General features: G+C 44.8%; 1 protein-coding gene across 2 annotated transcripts; it reads left to right on the forward strand.

Moving 5' to 3' along the window:
• Positions 1-6556: 6556 nt before the first annotated feature.
• Positions 6557-17244, forward strand: CALM1 (calmodulin 1). Of its 2 annotated transcripts, none has more exons than XM_042944075.1 (6): positions 6557-6771; positions 9553-9583; positions 10501-10644; positions 12817-12923; positions 13355-13490; positions 13673-17244. In XM_042944075.1, the coding sequence occupies exons 1-6, from the start codon at positions 6769-6771 to the stop codon at positions 13699-13701; spliced, it is 450 nt and encodes a 149-aa protein (XP_042800009.1). In that variant the 5' UTR covers positions 6557-6768; the 3' UTR covers positions 13702-17244. The 2 variants fall into 2 exon arrangements, with proteins under 2 accessions (XP_042800009.1, XP_042800008.1); XM_042944074.1 differs by lacking the exon at positions 6557-6771 and adding an exon at positions 9087-9110.
• The last annotated feature ends 364 nt before the right edge of the window (positions 17245-17608 follow it).

Consider the following 17608-nt stretch of genomic DNA (forward strand, 5'->3'; position numbering starts at 1 on the left):
GAGACGAGCTCTCTGGCATGTCCCCCACTCTAGCACATATGGTAGGAATGAGAAGTTGCTGGTTACTGTTTGGATGTTGATTAGTCACTTTTACACTTGACTTTTGGGTTAATTGGATTTAATAGGGGAAATGGTGACTTACGAATTTCCAAAATAATATGACTTAGAGAATACATTTCTCAGTAGGTCAGCTGCATTAAAAAAAAAAAAAAAAAAGCTTGAATTTAGTGTAAACCACTAAAGCACAAAAACTGTGATCTTATCCCACTGGGCATTTTAGAATCTGAATTCACATACTTGTTCCCTTAAGTCTGTACAACCATTGGCTGCCTGTGACTTAAGAGCTCAGTGGGTGAAAGCACAGAGCTAATGAAGCCCAAGTCATGGGTCCAGACTTATTAATGGCCAATTATTTTGCTCTGTTCTCTATCCCTGACCCCAACTTGCTGTGTTGCATATTCATGACCTTGGTCACAAGGGTGGAACAGGCCAGAGAGGGAATGGTGCAAATCCATCACCACAGCTACTAGCAAAACAAGCACAAGCCCTGTGAATGGAGGGCAAGATGTGTCCTCTACTTTACAAAGGAAAGCATTAAAAAAAAAAAAAAAATGCAAGAATGGGTAAAACATGCAAGGTGAATGGTACTCTTTACAAATACTGCACTTCAGACTATTAACTAAATATACTGATGAACATTGCAAGCTGCAACATACCGCAGGGCATTTAGTCTGATCATGATTCACTTAAACTTATGGGGCACTAAATAGACATATGCTAAAATTGATAATGTTTTTCTCCTGGTACAAAGTGTTGGCCTAACACTTGCTTATTGTGTTCTGATGGTAACATATTTTAAATTTTCAATGTAATGTTAGAATTCTTCCTTTATCCTTTACCTTTATAAGAGCCATTCATAAAAGATAATAGCAAAACAAACACACACACACAGAAACAAAAAACAAAAAAAAAAACCCCAAAACAGCACAATTTGAAATGGAAAAATGAGGCATCTTGTCTGTTGTTAGAGATAGCAAAGCTTTTATAATAATCCTGTGGAACATTTCATGAAATGTAAATCCACACACAAACAGCAGGAAATCTGTTCTGGCTCATGGAGATGATTAGCGAGGGAGAGAATCCCAAATAGTAGATAATCATGGAAGTATTATGGGGTGGAGAAGGGGGGAGCTGGGATGGTGGAGAGGGAGAAGACAAGACTCCTTTCCTGCGAGATCGAGATCGTTCCGGGGCTCCAGTTTGGCGTTACATTATGTCTTGAGGAAAATCCTCTAGACAATCTACCCATGAACACAGCACCGACTATAGTTATGTGCAGTGAATGACTTCAGACTGGACACTTTGTAGAGGGTGGGTACAAGAAACACTCAATCGGAGCCCTGTTCTGAAGCAGATCTAAATATGTACATATATTCTCTGAATATATACTAGTGAAAATCAGGGCCATATTTCTGTCTGTATTCACTGATGTCTTAAAAGCAGGTTATGTTGGGGTACCTGGGTGGCTCAGTTGGCTGAACATCTGACTCTTGATCTAGACTCAGGTCATGACCCTGGGGTGCTGGGATCGGCCTGCTTTGGGCTCCATGCTGAGCATGGAGACTGTTTGGGATTCTCTCTCCCTCTCCCTCTCTCATTCTATCTCTCTCCATCCCTCTGCCCTGCTCCCATGCGCGCTCTCTCTCAAAAAAATAAAAAAATTAAAAAAAAAATCAGGTTTTGCTCCAAGACAGTTTTGTAAAAGAGACATTTAAAAGACCAAACGCTGGCGCTAGGGCATGGAGCAGGAACAGGGTTAGGGAGCCCTCTGTTATCTCTTTCTATGAAAACACGGAGTCGTCACCTGAATGTGCCACAGTGACTACGTTCCCCCGCCGCTTTGGGCCTCATCTGCAAAATGAGAAATGTCCTCTAGCTACAAAACGCCACAAAGTAAATGTTTTGCCTTGAGTTTTCTTTCACAAACACTCTGCTCCTTGTGTGGAAGATGTAGCTATTACTACATTCCTATAATCTTATTTTAATTTTAAATCCTTGGATAAGAAATATTTCTTTAAAAATAAATTTTATTTTGGGGGGCACCTGGGTGGCTCAGTCGGTTAAGCGTCCGACTTGGGCTGGGGTCATAATCTCGCGGTTCGTCAGTTCGAGCCCCGAGTCCGGCTCTGTGCTGACAGCTCGGAGCCTGGAGCCTGCTTCCTATCCTGTCTCTCTCTCTCTCTCTCTCTCTCTCTCTCTCTCTGCCCCTAACCCAGTCATGCTCTGTCTGTCTCTCAAAAATAAATAAACATTAAAAAAATTTTTTTTAACAAATTTTGTTTTTTAATTTTTAAAAAAGATTTTAGGTAATTTCCACATCCAACATGGGCCCCAAACTCACAACCCCGTGATCAAGAGTTGCGTGCTTTACCCACTGACCCAGCCAGTCACTGCTAAAAAAACAAATTTTAATTTTACTCTTTGTGCTTCCTCCTCCCCCCAGAAAATTAAATTAAACCTAAATTCTATTAAATTACAGGAAATAGTTATAGTGTAATGTTTAAAGTGCTTGGGACTAGATTTTTGGGTTCTACCACTTAAATTAGGCAAATCATTGAAACTCTTAGTGCCTGTTTCCACATAAGGATAATAATACCTGACTCATGAGATGAGCAGAAGAACGAAATAATGCATTTTGCACAGGGCCTGGCCAGAGTCAATGCCTGGCAAAAGTTGTTTTTATCTTTAACCTATTTCCATTTCTTCATTTGCCCTCTTCATCTTCCACATATGCACATTTGTGTATATACACACATAGGTGCATGATAAGTATATTTTTATTTTTTAATTTTAAGATTTTATTTTTAAGTAATGTCTACACCCAATGTGGGGCTAGAACTCACAACTCTGAGATCAGGAATCACATGCTCTTCTGACTGAGCCAGCCAGGTGCCCCTGATTTTATTTTATCATTTTATAAAATAAAATGATTTGATTTTATCATTTTATAAAATAAAATGATTTGATTTTATCATTTTATAAAATAAAATGATTTTATCATTTTATAAAATAAAATGATTTTATCATTTTATAAAATAAAATGATTTTATCATTTTATAAAATAAAATGATTTTATCATTTTATAATATAAAATGATTTTATCATTTTATAATGTTTATTTTTGAGAGAGAGACAGAGTGCAAGTGGGGGAGGGGCAGAGAGAGAGGGAGAGAGGGAGACGCAGAATCTGAAGCAGGCTCCAGGCTCTGAGTTGTCAGCACAGAGCCTGATGCGGGGCTCAAACTCACAAACCGTGAAATCATAACCTGAGCCGAAGTTGGAAGCTTAATTGATTGAGCCACCCATTCGCCCCGATATGTATATTTTATAATCATATATATTATAATCTCAGGCATAGGGTTTTATAGCTGGAAGGAATTTATAGATCAAGTCCAAAACTTTTGTCTTATCTTTGAGTATGTACGAGTTTTACATTTGTATTCTTACCATCAGACTCAGTCTGACAGAGTGATGGAGTAGTGGAGTGATGTGGTTACTCAGGCAGAAATGACAGAAATGATATTCCAACCTGAGATTCCTGGCTCGGGCTGCATTCTTTTAACTTCCATGCGACATTATTTTATTTAAATAATAACAATGATAATAACCATTTTCCTTTCAACATCATGAAATACTCCATAGGTTCTGGGTTCTCAGGAAATTACGGTATCACAATAATGTGGCTTTTTTTCCTGATTGATCTCTCCATAAATTAAGAAGTTTATTGACTTCAAAGAATCTATTTGACTTTAATGAAAACTCAGTGATCATCTAGGGAGAAGAATCTGCTTCATGAATGAGGCAAATCCTTCACATTGTATGTTTAAAGTTTTCAGATATTGATTTCACAAGTATATAATCTAATATTAGAGCCCCTGTGCAAGGGCCCATGCTCTATTTTATGCTCCATCATTGACTCATAGTAAGATCTTGGGCAAGTCACTGACCTCATATTTCAGTGTGTCAAACTAGCCAAAAAACTGAATAAAGCATGACCTCACTACAAACCGAGTAGACTTGAAAGGTGAGATGTGCTTTGATACATGAAATTACTAACACAGAACTTAAGCTAGTAAAACATAAAGAATCAGAATAATGAATTGTACTATAGTAAGTAAAAGGGTTCTAAAATGCATAGGTTTTAGCAAGCAAAGTCATGAAAAAGTTTCAAAGTATTTAATTTGGGTGAAATTGGTTAAAGGACAGTGGGAGAATATGATTTTCAAAATATTATTTGAAAAACCATGGCTTGTAGCAATTTAACCACAATAATTATAAGGAATGGAAGATAGAAGCTAGTGAATCCTTAATAATTAAATACATTTCATTTCTAGGCTGTTACTTATTCATTTCTAAGGCTGTTCCCCTTACTTATACGATGTATACTGTATTTTAAAATGTATTTCACTAAATACTATATGAAAAACCTGACAAAAGAATACAAATACCCTAGCAATGAAGCATTTTTAAGATGTGTTTGGCCATTGAGATTTGTAACTCGCCATATCACGGAATATTCTTTACATTGATTTTCTATTCGTGCCTCTTCTTCTCTCTTCCTATTTCCAACTCTCCCCTTAATATATACACTTTATTCCCACTCAGGCTTTCCACCGTGAACAAACCTGAACAAACACAATGAAGATGAGGAAAAGGGAGGGGTAGAAGATGGGGGAGAAAGATGATGATGATTGATAGATTTGTGAAGCAGATCATATCTTTCTGGTCTGCAGAGAGAAGGCAACACCATTCCACCATTCCCTGGCTTGCTGTTGCAGCCTCTTTAAGTCTTTTTTAAATAATTTTTAAGTTTATTTTTGAGAGAGAGAGAGAGGTGGGGGGCGGGGGAGGGTTGCAGAAAGAGAGGGAGACACAGAACCCAAAGCAGGTTCCAAGCTCTGAGCTCTTAGCACAGTCAGACTCCAGGCTTGAACTCACAGACTGCGAGATCATGGCCTGAGCTGAAGTCAAAGGCTTAACTGACTGAGCCACCCAAGCACCCTGCTGTAGGCTCTTTGAACAGCAGGTTCACCCTCTCTGCAGCATTTCAAAAGGAACACCTGGTAGAACAGTTCACAAGAGGTTATCCCAGAAGTCTTGTGGCATCTGCAATGTGCCTGAACATTTTTCATTTTTAAAAAATATCTTTCTGCAAATTTTGTCAGAGCCAGAAACAAACATAACCATGGGAAGCCCTTTCTAGCAGAGTTTGTCAATTACACACTTTGTATTCTCTGATTAAGTAAGCAAATGATAAATTGGAACTGTTGCCCAGGCCCTGTAAACAAAAGATCAAATTTTGTCTTCTGCCTTGGCAAGAAAACTAACTGCAGCATTTTGTCAAGATTTTTACAAGTGCTGATTTCAAATTAATTAACTGAAATTGTCCTTTTTCTAGTTTACAGAAAAATTGAAAACATTAGTAAATTTAAAGATAAAATATTTTTAAGAAAGGAACATAATCAAGATTGTACATTAAAATATTATCCAACTGCACTGTAGAGTCAATTTGCTGTTTGTTCCAGCTCTAACCTAGGAGATTCTAAATGCCTATTTTCTCCCCTTCTTTGCTTTTATGGATTTATGAATAAAGGTCTGAGCCTTCTCAGGACCAGGAAAATTTTAAAAATGTATCAAAGCATGGGTTTTAAGGTCTATGGAAGATTCACAGGTACATTAATTTCAGTAAGACTGGAGCCAGGATGAACAATATTTTCCATAGGAAAAAAAAAAAAACCAGTAAAGGGAGAGATATTATTCAGGCATACAAAAAATATTCAGTGGAAACGTGAAAACATTAAAAGAAGACTGGCTAAGCATATGAGCATGACACAGATTTAGCAACTAAGCATACATCATTTGTTTCAGAAACTGCTTCACTTTTTTTAAAAGAAAAAAAAAAATCTGACCAATTTCTTGCGCGAGGAAAACTGCCATGACCCTTCCAGACCCTCCCCAAGGCAGCTGAGGTGTGCAGTCAATTCCTCTGTCCCCAGCTCCCCACGGCCGGCCGCCCCTTGCCCCAGGACCTCCTGAAGCTCCCCGAACGGAGGGTGACCAGCTGGGGACCCAGGGGCGCAAGGCCAGGGTGACCTGGTTGCTCCCGACAAGCTATAAAAGATGCGAGGCGGGGGGGAGGGGTGTCCCACAGGTGGAGGTGGAGGTGGGGCTGGGGCGAGAGGCAGACAGCTTCTCAAGTCCTGGGCTGTCCCAAGTCGGGGCTACGCAAACACTCCGCCCTTGAGCGTCCCCAGATGTCAGTCTCTGGATACCACCCCTCACCTGCCTCTGCCCCTGCCCGGCGACCTCGCGCCTCTCTCCAAACCCTACGAGTCCCGGGCCCCAGCCTCGGCCCGCTGCCGGCGCGCGGGTGCAGCGAGAGGCGGGGCGCGGTAGGGGCGGGGCCAAGCGGGCAAGGCCCGGCCTCTCGCAGGGCCGCTCGGCGCGAGGCAACCGCGGTCGTGGCGGAGGGATACGGATCTCCATATATATACCGCAGGGAGCAGGCTCGCACTTCGGCAGTGGTGCTGAGAGCCTCGAGGGCGCGGCGCCGTTACTCGCAGTCGGGCGGCGGCAGCGGCACAGCGCTGAGCGCACACCGCGCCTTAGCAGCAGCAGCAGCAGCAGCGGAGGCACCCCCGCCGTCACAGCCTCTGCGCTGGTGCAGCCACCCTCGCTCCCTCTGCTCTTCCTCCCTTCGCTCGCACCATGGTAGGTCGGGAGTGGTCAACGGCGGCATAGCAGCTCTCTGCCCATGATTTCTTCCCAAATTTTTAGTTCAGCCCCCCCTTTTGGTGGAGGGGAGGTCCTTTTTTCCGGGTGTTACGCAGCAACTGCGGTTAAGAAGGGCGCATTTCGGATTTGCATGTCGCTTTCCTCGGCCAGGGTTTCTTATTAAATATTGGTCCCTCTTGGAGCTGGACTTGGCTGTGGGCTGTGCGCGGGCAGGGGCTCTGGCCGCAGCAGCACCGGGGCCTTCCGCATCCACCTCCTCTCCCCAGCCCCGCACCACTGCATCCAGCGCGCCGCACCCGGGCTTCCCGCAGCGCTGCGCCTGGGCCGGGGCCCGGGGTGGGGGGGGGGGCGGGGGAGCCGGGCGGGGCCGGGCACTCTATACCCCCACTCCCCTCCGCCTTCAGCCCGGGGCACGGAGGCGGCGGGTCGGGAGGGCTGCAGAGAATGAATGGGCCCACGCTAGCCGGTGGCGCACATTGCTCGGACCGGGGCGTGGGGGGCGCCGTCCGCGTCTACCTCCTCCCCCACCCCGCGACCCTGCTGCGCGTTCTGGCCCAGCCGCTTTCCCTCCTCCCTCCCGGGGGGCGCGGCGCGGGCGTGGGCTGGGAAGGAAGGAGCCGGGGAAGGGTGGGGTGGGGGCAGGAAGGCGAGGGGTGGGGGGCGGAGAGGGCGGAAGCGGCGGGCCGGCAGCACTGCGCCCGGGCGGGGCCCTGCGGTGTGGCCGGGCTCGTGTCTCCCTGTTTCGCACCCCTGCAGCCCCCCCACCCAGTGCAGTAGTGAAGGCGTGCGTGATCCTCAGTACGTCGGGAGGTCCCTTCCCGCGGGAGGCGCTCGGCTCGCGCTAATTGGGGCGGGGGGGGGGGCGGGGGAGGAGGGAGCTGGCGCGCGGCTCGGTTTCCATTAGAGACGCAAAGTTTCTGCTTCAGGAGGAGGCGGCGGCGCGGCGGGCTCGCCGCCTGGGGGAGCAGAAGCGGGTGGGAGGCGCGGGGCGGGCTTGGCCCCCTCTCGCCGCGCGGTCCCGTAGCGGGGGTGGGAGTGGGGGTGGCCCTGGTCTGGGAGGGGCGGTGTCTCCGCCCTGGGGCTCCCTCGCTCCTCCGCACCCCGCCTGCTCGCGGGGCACGCACCCCTGCCTGGCCCCTAGCCACTTTGCAGTCCGCAGGGAGATGCCCTCCACGTTTCCGCTTTCTCTGCGGCCTCTAGATTGCCAGATGCGCCTGTGCGCCTCGCCGGGTGTGTTTTCTACAGCCCCCTTCCTCCCTTGGGCGGGCAGGGCTGACATCACTCTCAGCGTTTTCTGGCTTGGCGGGGTGGGGAGGTTCAGGGCACCTTTGCCCCTAGGCCAAAGCGATTTGGGGGCGGGTATTTCTTTGTGGAGTAAGGCTGATGATGGATCTCAGAAACCTCTCCAAGAGAGTTTTGCGGTGAGGTGGGACTGTGCTCCCCCAATAAGGTGACAGCTTCTCTTGCGAGGTGTGGCACCGCTTCCTGTTGTACAAAGACAGATGTCCTGACGTTACATAAATCATCGGGTCTCCTTCTTTCGATGTAAAGAAAACCATCTTCCGGTGACTGGGGTAGAAAGGAAGGAAGACCCAATTCTAATTTGAAAAAATAAGTTCCCCCCCCAAATAAATAAATTGGAACGTTCTTATTGGGAAAGTTTTCATTTAAGAGTTCGAGTAAACATGACTTGGTTAGCTTTCTGTTAGAACTTACTTTGTAACTGGCTTCACTAGGTGGTGTCCTTCATTAAAATAAAAATACATATTAGCTCTCCTTGCATTCTCAAATTTCTCTGGCTGGAGGCACAGGTTCCCTGTTGCAGAGATCAGACAATACAAGTGAGAAGTACCTTCATGGCCATTACCACCTCAAGTAAAGTGTGTTTATTATGAGCAGCTCTTGGTAGATTGGTAGAGTAAATATTCTCTGGCAAAGTTAATAGCTACTTCTTTTCCAGAAAAGAGAAGGTGTAGTCTTACAATTGTTGTGTACTTTATGTGTACTTAACGTTTGCAGTTTTGTAACAGCTCAGTTGTAGGATGGTTCCATTTTTTTCCTGGCTTCTTCGTCAAAGATAATTTGAGGGCATCAGCCATAATAAATGGTAGGCTTTTAAGACATAACTGCCTAATTTAAACAGAAAGCATTTATTACATGGAAATCAAGTTAGGTGGGGTAACCCATTGCCGTAAATTTATTTTTTTCCACTTCATTGTGTCTCATAAAATAGATCTAAAAGCCTCTTAATCCACTCCAATGCCATTACGTAACGCCTATTCGGAGATTTTGGAGCTCCCGCAGCAATGCGCAAGGTGCGCTAAAAGCCTGCCCCTGGACGCGATCCTGGCTGTGGTGACAGCAGCCTCAGACTGGGATCCTTGGATGGAAGGGGGGACTGCGGTGTCCCTGGCGCAGTAGGTGGCGCTCTTCTTTCTCAGCTTGTGGCTGCGTCCTATGCGGTGTGGCCTTTTGCCGCTAGAGGTGCCATTTTTCAAATTATGAACTGACCCTTCCTTAGGGAGACCTCAGCACATTGCCTTAGGCCCAGCCAAGAAAACCTGAAGTACAGTGTTGTCACTTCTTTGTCACCGTTTGTTTTTAAAATGGGTTTCATTTAAGGGCAGTGCTACCGTTTGGGGATGGTTGTCTTTTTTTTTTTTTTAAAGGTCAATATTAAAAGTATAATTGGGAAAACTATGTTGCCCTCAGTCAACTCTTGTGCATTGAGTTATAACCTCTTCTTTCTTTATCTAGGCTGATCAGCTGACCGAAGAGCAGATTGCTGGTAAGTTGCTGACTTCAGGGGGTTCCAGTAGACCAGAACTAGGCACGACTGTGTGGGTGGCTTCTCTGACCCTTCCCCCCCAATAATCTGAGCAGTTTTCTAAGAATTGATTTAAATGGAAACAATATGCAGAGATATTTAGGTCAGGAGTGAATTCCTTGCCAGTGTTTCAGAGGCAACGTGGAAGGAAGTGGAGGTGGGAATACTTGTTCCGCCCTGGAGTGTTTGACTGAACGTCCTGGTGTTCAGGGCTCCGCACGTAATGAGATGGCGCTGAGCCTGCTCCTCGCAAATGGAGTTTAGAATTCTTATGCCACGGGGCTTTTAGTATTTCACCGTGAAGGCTTGGGCTTGCTGTTTGAAAATAAATGGGAAAATGAGTGTTAGGACTACTATAATTATTGGAAAGGGAGTTAGTTTAGATTCTAGCTTTTAGTGTTCCTTGGAGGACTTTTTTTGAGGATGATTCTGTTCAGGAAACCAGGAATACGCCTTTGAGATGTTAAGTGCCAGGTAGAGAGAACAGCCTGGTTACCTGGGACTGTACATTTCTAGGAACTGCTTCATGTTGTTATGAAACCAGGAGTTCTTATGGCTGTAGAAATTTAACAGGAAGGGGCCTGAAGGGAACTTGCTGACCAATCTTCACTTGTCAGATTGGATTGAGGGCTAACTTAAGTGTGTTTAAGCTTAGTTTTCTTGAAAAACGTGAGAATACTATGGTTTTGCTGTATGGACTGCTGAATGGAGGCCAGTCCAATAGGACTGTTGTGGTCTTTATTTTAACAGATAAAGACCAGGCAGTTTCTGATAATTCCCAAACTTGGACGGTTTGCTTTGGCAAGCCCAAGGAAAGTGTGTGCTGTGCCTGGGTTGGATAAAGACGTTCATTCTAAAGGGTACGCTTTTGTTTTCAGAGTTCAAGGAAGCTTTCTCCCTATTTGACAAAGATGGCGATGGTACCATCACAACAAAGGAACTTGGAACCGTCATGAGGTCACTGGGTCAGAACCCAACAGAAGCCGAATTGCAGGATATGATCAACGAGGTGGATGCTGACGGTGAGGGCTTAGACCTATGAATGAGTGCCAGCGTTGTGTAATGCAAGTTCAGACATGTCACAAGATTGTCTTTCAGGTCCCCAGAGCAAAGCACATGCACCGCAGTGGTTGCCTTACAGCCGTTGACAAGGAAAATAGAAGATTATGGGCCTGCCTTTGGCTGTGCTCACTGTCTAGAACATTTCCTGGATCAGATCGCTGATTTGTTCTTTTCTACTTGCCGTGACCTACAGCTCAATCTTTTATCAACTGGCCCATGAGTCTGCACTGAGTCCTGTGGGGGAAGTAAAAAAAAAAAAAAAAAAAAAAAAAAAAATAGCTATAGACCTTTTAAAAGAGCTTACTGTCTGTCTCTCGAGGAGTGGGAAGTGAAGGTGGGTAAAGAGCACTCTTAGAATTGAGTACAGGCGTGAGCTGTGGATGTGTTTGTGCCAGAGAATTTTGAAGATCACGTGAAGCTTGGAGAGATGGGGTGCTTGGTGACTGTACGGAGTACATTTATAGAATCTACTAGAAGAAGAAGATAAATAAGGTGCAGAGCAAGAAGGAACAAGCAGTAACCCCCGTAACAGTTGGTCACCAATTGGTCATCCATTTCTCTGGACTCTAGAAGAGTGGAGAGTAGACCTTATCTTGCTCACTTCCATCAGTAAACAATTTCTGAGCATTCCCCTCTTGAAAAAAAAAAAAAGAAATCATGTGTTTGTGGAAACCATATATACATGTACTGTATAACATTGTAGAACATGGGTAATTTTTCAAAAGATGAGCCAAGAATAAACAGTTTGGATCTAGACTCTTTTCTAGATGATTGGCTTGGTGTAGTAGCCATTTAAACAAATGTGGTATCCTAAGGTGATAAAGTAGAGTTAAACTTGTCTGATCACATTTAGAAGCAGGGGTTTGGGGCGAGCTCTTTAACAAGTGGTTTCAGCCCATTTGGGCTACTTCAGAAAGAGTTTTCATCCATATTAGTGTTGTTTTGGAAAGGAGATAGCTCATAATTCTCTTGCGTTTGATTGCTAAGGCCATCTGGGAACATGGAGTGGCTGCCTCCCGTTTCATGTGAAGCCTGGGAAACTGCTTAGGGACTCGCAACTGGCAAAGTGTCTTGGGCCCTTAGATTGTATGGAACAAGGAGAGAGAAGTTGTCTGGGGCTACAGAATCTAACACTTTGCGATGAATAAGTGTAATGCCTGAGGACGTCTTCTCTGCATGGCTAGGAGGTGGCACTTCAAATCGTTTTTGTCTTGCGTGAATGTCATTGATGCTTTAAAATTTTGGAGGCCAAAATGACTTAAAGGGGTCTTTGAATTACTATTTTGATTTAAAGGTACTTGCTTGTGAAAATGAGTACTTAACCTAAACCTAAGGCTTTTTTCCTCTAGTTTTGTTTCCATTTAATGCAAGTTACCCTGTTAATCTGGTGGCTCGTCTCTGGAGGTGGTTCACGTAACTCTTCGTTTTAGAGGGGAAGTTGTTGGGAATACTGGCTGTAGAACAGATTCTTCTGACACTGTTTCCTAAATGTTTACGGTTCTGAGCTATGAAAACATTTCCGAGCCTTGCCCTTAACGGGAAACAAACAAAGATACGGAATTGGAGAGAAAAAGATCAGTTGACTTATAATGTGGTTGAGAAACACTTTCTGGAGAAGACTTTGTGATGGTTTATGGTCTGTGGCATAACAAAGTCAGTTTTTCCCCTCCCGTAATTCTTTTCTTCTGTGAGAACGTTTGGTTGTATTGGCAGGCCAGTTCTGGGCCTTTCCCAGCATCACCGGCCAAGGCAGAGTTAGGTCGGAGTGGTCATCCTCACTCAGGGGGACAGCGCTCTCCAAAGCCTCTCTCAGGAATGGAAGGGAGCTGTGCTCTTTCTCTCGACCTGTACACCCCCCCATTAGTGGTCAAGAGGCCACGTGTGCACTTTCCTTTGCATTGTTAAATGATATCCTGGGCACCGATTGCTAGTTTGAATTACCATGAATCATGTGAAATTACCCTGCAGTGTTTAAACAGTTTAGACTTATAAATGGTTTTACCTAATAAAATAATTTACCAGTTTGTGCCAGTGAGGCTTCAACCATTCCGTAAAGTGCTTTTAAGATTATCACTGCCAGGTAGCATTACTGGAGCATTTCTTTTATGTGAGCTTTTGTTTTTTAATTTAAGGTAATGGCACCATTGACTTCCCAGAATTTTTGACTATGATGGCTAGAAAAATGAAAGATACAGACAGTGAAGAAGAAATTCGCGAGGCATTCCGAGTCTTTGACAAGGTAATCCTGCATCTGTGTTGCAGACGGTACTTACATATGGCTTTTTTTTTTTTTTTTTCCCCCCGATCGTTTCTAAATGCTCTGACAATCTGTTCCCTAGTTAGCACACTTAAAGCTAATTGCCGGGCCCTGTTATCTCACTTTCAAATATCCTGACTTCTGCAGCCATCTTATTGGGTGAGAGTAAGCATAGTAAGTAGTGGCGAGTTCTGAGCCAAGTTCTTGGTTGTCACTTTCAGTTGGTTAGCTTTTGCAAAGCCCCTGCATTCTCTGGGTTCGCTGAGTGTATGCACGTAGTCGGTAAGCGGGGAGAGGGGGCCGGACCGGAGATGTGCAGGCTGTATGCAGAAGCGGCAGTACTGGGAGAGGGGATGATGAAGTCACAGACCCGCTTAGCTGCCGCCGTCAGTAACAAGGCTCCACGTTCACAGGATGGCAACGGTTACATCAGTGCGGCAGAACTACGTCACGTCATGACAAACTTAGGAGAAAAACTAACAGATGAAGAAGTAGATGAAATGATCAGAGAAGCAGATATCGATGGAGACGGGCAAGTCAACTATGAAGGTAAAACACTACAATTTCCTTAGCTTAGTTTTGAATAGACTTCCCTTTGGTGTCTGTAAACAAGCTAACTGCTTCACTAGACAGGGGTTTTTTTGGTTTGTTTTTAATGCAGATGAGAGCTGACGTGTTCATGAAAGCTACTTTTGAAGATAACCAAAAGCTATGATTATTTGTCTTTTCAGAATTCGTACAGATGATGACTGCAAAGTGAAGACCTACTTTCAACTCCTTTTTTCCCCCCTCTAGAAGAATCAAATTGAATCTTTTACTTACCTCTTGCAAAAAAAAAAAAAAAAAAAAGTTCATTTACTCATTCTGTTTCTATATAGCAAAACTGAATGTCAAAAGTACCTTCTGTCCACACACACAAAATCTGCATGTATTGGTTGGTGGTCCTGTCCCCTAAAGATGAAGCGCTACACATCAGTTTTACGATATAAATACTTGTACTACCTTAACGATAAGGAAGCACTTAGTGGACTCCTTGCAGTTCCATTTGCTAATGATTACTACACTGTTTGGGCTGGCCAGTTTTTCATGCATGCAGCTTGACGATTGAGCACAGTCAGGCCTTTGTATTAAAAACGAAAAATGAAAAAACAAATTTAAAAAAACCTGTTTCAGATGGGTTCTAGTTCAATTTGTTAGTATAAATTGTCATAGCGGGTTTACTGAAAACAAACCTTTAAAATTGGTTTACCTCAGGATGCTGTGCAGAAAAATGGGTGAAGGATAGATAGACCGTCTAGACGCAGCCCCACAGAGCAGGACGGCCCCCTGTACTTCGTGCGCCCCCACCCGCGGTGACAGTGACTCATCCTGCCGGCATCCTGTGCGTGTTGGTTTAGCGTTGTCCGCGTTGTACCAGAGAGCGAGATGGGTGTCGGGCTGTCACCATTCACACAAATTTTTAAAAAGAAACCTTTACCAAGGGAGCATCTTTGGACTCTCTGTTTTTAAAACCTCCTGAACCTGACTTGGAGCCAGCAGAGGTAGGCTGTGGCTGTGGACTCTTCAGCACAACCATCAACATTGCTGTTCAAGAAATTACAATTTAACGTCCATTCCAAGTTGTAAATGCTAGTCTTTTTTTTTTTTTTTTCCAATAAAAAGACCATTAACTTAAAGTGGTGTTAAATGCTTTGTAAAGCTGAGATCTAAATGGGGACAAGGCAGTTGGAGGAGAGGTTTAACCATTTAACGCCCACAGCCCAGAATCGGGCTTCTCGCCCTCCCGACATCCCAGCTCCGACCTCTGAGCGTGAGACCTTGCCTAAAGCCGGGCAGATAGCAATTGCTTCGTCCTGTCCATAGGCACGTAGGTCTACTTGTATTTTCACTGGGGGGAGGTGGGGAGTGAAGGCCGGGAGCTTCATGATTATTCAGGCAGCGGAGCTCTTAAGGAAGGAAAAAAACCCACTTTTTCTCAAGCATGTACTTCGGGGTTCTCAGTCGTGCTGCCGATTACCTGTTTTATGTAACTACTTGAGACCATCTGTGCAAGAGACATGGTTTTGTGTGTCTGTAATTCAATCCTCGCTGGGTGGTAGGAGCACGAGGTCCCTTCTTAGCCAGTCTTCGTGCCTAAAAGACACTACCGGTCACCTTTGATTGATGACTTTTAATTTATACTACTTTCCTTAGCCTCCTTTTCTTTTCTATTTTTTTGTTTTGTTTTGTTTTCCTGCAGTGGACTTGACACTTTGCTTGCTTTCTCCCAAGTAGTCCCCAGCCTGAAAGTAAACAACTCCAGCATGGAGTGGATTTTGTGTCTAATTATAAACCTGTAACCAAAACTGAGATGCTGACACTGGTCTTTGCGGTGGGATTGGTGTTCTCTAAAAGCCCCTTTAAAGACAACATGCATTTAGTGTAGAACTCTTTTTCTGCAATGAAGGCTGGAGGTGCGTCTTTCAGGGTGTTAACTGGTCGTATCTTACCAGTAAGGAGATGGGGGTTTCAAGAGTGTTCGTGGGCGGTTTTAATTTGCCTGGGACAGCAGCAGGCTGCCAGTGAGGCAGCGAGAAGCTCTTGGCAGCCAAATGGGTGCATTCGGGGCTGGTTTACAGAGACCCTTGGCTTCTCCCTCTCCTACTCCCTGTCTTTCTGGCATTTTGCAGCCTGTTAGATTTCCTGCCAGAGGGATAGGTCAGAGCCGTGGAGAGGAGCCCACCCATCTGCTGCTGGTCCTTAGACTGGGTGGTTGTAGAAGAGAAGGTGACTGAACTAGAGATGGCTTTCAGAGTTCCCTGAATCTGGAAGGAGCACCTGAGAACACCTTAGAGGTTCTTCTGGTGAGACAGTGAGGACCGAGGGCTCCTGGACGTTTCTTGCAGGGAGGCCAAGTGTTGACCCATCGCGGGCCTGTGTTCAGTGGCCTCTCAGCGTCAAAGAGGGATGGGGGTGATTTAACTTGTTTTCAAAACTTTGCCTTCTGTCTTAACTCTTTCGTCAAGTCTTTTTCTAGAAGCTGGGTGGGCTCCATTTAAGCGGTCCCACAGTCCTTCGTGAAAGACCGTTCGTGAAGTCAGAGTCTTACATGGCCAGCATCCTGGATGGGAAGTGAAGCCTTGCCCCCAGGGAGTGCTGAGTTCAGCTTGGCGTCGAGGGGCAGCCCAGTCCGCTGTAGCCTTTTTTTTCCCCTCTGGCTTTTGAGGGGATGACCAGCCCAGATTGGGCGTTTGCAGGCTGCACGAGTTTGTGAGAGGAAATAGCTGGATGTGGGGGTCCGTCCCCCTAACGTTGGTTAGCACCTTCCTGTAAACTCTTGCCCCTACTTCTAACTGCTCTATAAATATATACATATATTTATATATATAAAGTGACTAGTTTAACTGGCATCCCGCTTGAGCCTGAGACTTGCCATAAAAAAACTGCTGAGTACTTGGCAAACACTTTCATAGTTTTGTTCTCCATCTGTTTGGGGTAGGTGTTAAGCAAGGCAAATGCATCTCGATGTTTCAGATGGGCTTTTGATGCACTGTTGCCAAGAAAGGCTTTTTTTCTGATTTTTAGACAAATGAATTTTTGCACACTTTAATTGGTGTCTTTCGGCAACACATTGAAAATTAGCTACTGTACATATTTTTATATTCTCTTTATAAATGCATGTCTGACTGTACTTCTAACCTGTATCGTAACGAGTGGCTGTCCAGTAGGCCTCCCTAAGTGCCACCGTGGCACATCAGAGTAGCAGCATATTATTGGCCCCTCAGCATACTGGGAACTTCCTCCTAAACCAAGAATGTAAATTTGGTCAAGGGTCTGCTCTTGTTTCATTCAATTATTTTAAACCTTTGAACTAATACTGTATATCCTAAATACATTATCCTTTTGGCAGTGACTAGGATTCCACGAATGTGTCTTAACCCGTCCCTTCAGCCGGCAGTTTACGATTTCCTTTTTTTTTTTAAATCCCCTGAAGTTGTCTTCTAGGAGACAGAAATCCTTTGCGGTCTGTATCCCTCGAGTAAGAAGGTAGTGGCGTGGGTGGGGTGTGTGTTCTTTCTCCAGCCCTTCTACTGTTCGTTACACACGTCTGTAGCAAAAGATGGCCGTAGTTGTGTTACTGGAGTTAACCCTTCACCATGGCGATTTGAAAAGGAGATGTACTTGAATGTTTCTGTAAATCTTGAGATAAACTGTTTGGAGATTTAACCACCTCTCTGATGGGGGACCAACTCTATGGAAATTGTAAATAAGTTTTATTTATAAACCTGGCACTGTATTCAATAAACATTTCTGCAGCCTTTCATCTCTAACTGCGAACTGTGTAGGTTTTTAGCTTGTATAGCCTCCGATCCCTTCTGCTTAACGGGCGAGGTACACCTGCCCTCAGATGTTATTCCACCCAGGCTCTAGGACAGTGGGTGAGCATGAGGGGCCAGAAACACCACAGACACATCCCACTATAGCCTTACTCTAGTTTTAAGTTCAAGTGATAATAGCTGACATTTGAACTCAATCTTGTGGCCTATCACTGTATCCGTGCTTGCTTTATGCAGAAAGTTCACACCACGAAAAGGTTCATTTCCCTTTAACCTCAGCGTTAATTCCAAGTTTCTTGAGGAACTGTGTGAAGAAATACACTTTACAAATGGGACGGGAATTTTATACCT

The sequence above is a fragment of the Panthera leo genome, chromosome B3 (genome assembly GCF_018350215.1).
Source record: "Panthera leo isolate Ple1 chromosome B3, P.leo_Ple1_pat1.1, whole genome shotgun sequence".
In the NCBI taxonomy this organism is placed as follows: Eukaryota; Metazoa; Chordata; class Mammalia; order Carnivora; family Felidae; genus Panthera; species Panthera leo.